General features: G+C 34.5%; 1 protein-coding gene across 1 annotated transcript; it reads left to right on the top strand.

Moving 5' to 3' along the window:
- The first annotated feature begins 635 nt into the window (after window positions 1–635).
- LOC137758691 (olfactory receptor 2T27-like) lies at window positions 636–1,559 on the top strand. Its single transcript, XM_068534690.1, has one exon. The coding sequence runs from the start codon at window positions 636–638 to the stop codon at window positions 1,557–1,559; it is 924 nt and encodes a 307-aa protein (XP_068390791.1).
- Window positions 1,560–3,416: the final 1,857 nt, after the last annotated feature.

The raw sequence follows: 3,416 nt of genomic DNA, 5'->3' as shown, positions 1-3,416 counted from the left end.
ACAGACAAAAGGGTATTACTGCTGTTTTTAAGTTGTTAATTGAATAAGGAAATTATTCAAGTACAAATATGCAGCTGAAAATTAAGAAGTAGGAATAAAAAGAGAAAACTGAATAAAATCAGAATTACAGAGATTAGTGCATAAAATAGAGTGAACAGTTTTTCTCATTCAGCTGACAATTAAAATTTCTTTATTAAAGCTCTGAGAGGACCCCAAGAGAAGTTCAAGAGATCCTCTGGGGTGGAGGTAGATAGAATAAGAAACTTAGAAAAACAATATGCAAGAAATAAGAATGTCAGCATCCTGAAGTACATTAAGAAATTCAAACATGGGTGAAATAATGGTTAAGTCAGTGATTATCATAAGTCAAAGGGAATAAATATTCATTTACCCAAATGAAACCAACTTTCAGGTATGACATTTCTAATTTCTAGGTAGAGGTGATTTAATTTGATGAAATATTTTTTTCACTTTCTCTTTTATGAGAATGTACTGTTTTAGAGGCCTGGCCATACGTGTATGGAGAAGAAGGTCCTGACCAAGAGATTAAATTATTTTAGCAAAGCACCACATCCTCTGTTATATTATTTTGTTTCTGCAAGTTTTCAGTTTGAACAAAGCATTTGAATGAAAACATGGAACAGAAGAACGAAACCTCAACTGACTTTATCCTCCTGGGGCTCTTTCCCTGGTTCAGACATCCCTACCTCCTCATTCTCATTGTCCTCCTTATCTACACTGTTGCCTTTACTGGAAACTCCATATTAATCCTCCTCATCTGGCTGGACTCCCATCTCCACACCCCCATGTACTTCCTGCTCAGTCAGCTCTCCCTCATTGACCTGGCTTACATCTCCAGCACAGTCCCCAAAATGGTCACCAGCTATTTCACTGGGAAGAAGAACATTACCTATTTTGCATGTGGTATGCAGCTCTTCTTTTTCCTCACCCTTGGCCTTGCTGAGTGCATCTTGCTGACTCTCATGGCTTATGACCGTTATGTGGCTGTCTGTAACCCCCTGCGATACACAGTCCTCATGAACCCCAAGGTCTGTCTCCAGATGGCTGCTGCAGCCTGGATTGGGGGAGCCCTTGCAGCCCTTGTGCACACCATCTATCCAATGAATTTCCCTATCTGTGGTTCCAGGGAGATTAATCATTACTTTTGTGAGATGCCTGCTATCCTGAGAATGTCCTGTATTGACATATCAGCCTATGAGATGGTGAAATTTGTGTCAACCATTGTATTTCTCCTGGTCCCATTTATCTTCATCCTGACCTCCTACACTCTCATCTTCCTCACTGTTCTCAGGATGAACTCTAGCAAGGGCAGGAACAAAGCCCTGGCCACCTGCTCCTCCCACCTGACAGTGGTGAGTCTTTACTTTGGTCAGGCCATCTTCATCTACATGACACCCACCTCATCCCACACACCTGAGCAAGACCAGATTGGAGCTGTTCTTGGCACCATAGTGACCCCCATGCTCAACCCACTCATCTACAGCCTGAGGAACAAAGAAGTGGTGGGGGCTCTGAGGAAGTGCATGGGAAGGTGTTAACAATTGAGGAAATTCCATATTCTACAATGTCACTGTCAGAAATATACCGTCCTCCATATTTAAAGTAGTCATGGTAACTGGATTGTCACACTGGAAATGTAACAGTATAAAGGAGCAGGATGGTATCAGGACACAGGCATATTGACATTTGTCTGTTGAGATGAAGTTGTTCTTAGTTCCATAGTGTTGACTTCAATTGACTACAACCTTAATGTGTTATTGTCTTTAGCTTTTGGGGAAATTACATGGGTTTTGACAATAACATCTGTGCAAAGATAAATAATCTCCATCCTCTGGAGCAGCTGCAGTGTATTGGGTCACATAGTCCAAAACTGATTGTCAACCTATAACTAACACCTTGGTTGATGTTTCTTATTTTTAAAATCATTATTTCTGTGTTTTCTTTCATTCATCTAGTCATTCTTAACGGCCTTGACTGAATCTCCACTGTTGAAAATGTCAAATATTACTTATTCCATGAAATATTCCTATATAACTCTTCTCCAATCTCCTACTTGTACTCATATATAATTTTTATATTTTATTACATATAATTTATACACTTCTAAATTTAAAATTATAAATAGCCTTATGTGAATAGAAACAATGAGGTGAATTCAGGAAATTTTGAAGGGATTAGATAAGAATTTATTTAAAAAATGTTTTTCTTACTAATTTTCACCATTTTTCCTTCTTCATTGCTGCATTAACATTGCTATTTTTCAAGCTAAGGAAATAGCTCAATTTTATAATTTATAATCCTATTCATGTGGCTTCTGAGACTATAGTTTAAGATAATTACAATTAAATGAAGTTTTATGATTATGTGGTCTTCTTTCAAGTAAAACAAGCAATAATAAAGTTCTAAAATTTAAATTTATAAAATTTATAAAATTATAATTCATCTCTATAGGTCACTGTTCAATTTTCTTACTATTATTGACATCAGCAATGCCATCATCACAATCATGCCCTCTTGAAAAAACTTATCACTTTAATAATTTAAAATTATATAGAATTTTATTTTAATATAAATTTTTTATATTAATAAAAATCATATATAAACTTAAAATCAGTTTATCAAATCTTAACATCTTGCTATTACACTATTTTTCAAAAAATAATGTATAACAGATAGAATTGGAAAGCAAATAAGACCTGCTTATCCCATTCCTTTCTTTATTCCACAACACTCATCACTTCCCTAGATTCATGTACATCATAGCTCAGGATGCTTATATGTTGTTACAGTGACGTATTTGATGACAAGTAATCATATCCCATATTACGTGGACAAAATGAAGTGGGTTTAACTGTGTAAGTAGTTTAAACTGTTTTGAGGTAATGTACATTACATTTATAAATAATTATGAAGAATATTGATTTAGTATCTAGAATTTCAAGTTAGAAAGACATGATATTCATATTGTTTTACATTAAGTCCTAATAAACATAAACACAACTGATTATCTCAAATCTGTACAAAATGATTTCTGGAAATTTACATATTTCCTTTAAAACATCCAAAGAACTAAGTTTCTTGTAATGTTTACATTTTTAGAATAGCCATTAAATTCTTTCTCTTAGAATTTCATTCTCTGGTAAAATTTTCCTTTGTTTTATTTTATTTTATTTTCCTATCCATTTCTCCATTTTCTTGAAATTATGTATCATCAGAAATTTAAGTTCTTATTTTCTTACTCCAATATTTAGCTCGCCTGTGATTTGGTTTCCAAAGTCTGTTTTTTCCTGATCTTAGAGAAAATGCTTTCAAAATTTTCACCTTTGAATATTATGTTAGTCTGGGCTTATCATATTAGGCCTTTATGTTGTTGAGGTATGTTCCCTCTGTAGCCA

The sequence above is a fragment of the Eschrichtius robustus genome, chromosome 2 (genome assembly GCF_028021215.1).
Source record: "Eschrichtius robustus isolate mEscRob2 chromosome 2, mEscRob2.pri, whole genome shotgun sequence".
NCBI classification, from domain to species: Eukaryota; Metazoa; Chordata; class Mammalia; order Artiodactyla; family Eschrichtiidae; genus Eschrichtius; species Eschrichtius robustus.
The sequence above is the reverse complement of the archived record's forward strand: the minus strand, read 5'-3'. Positions and strand labels throughout refer to the sequence as shown.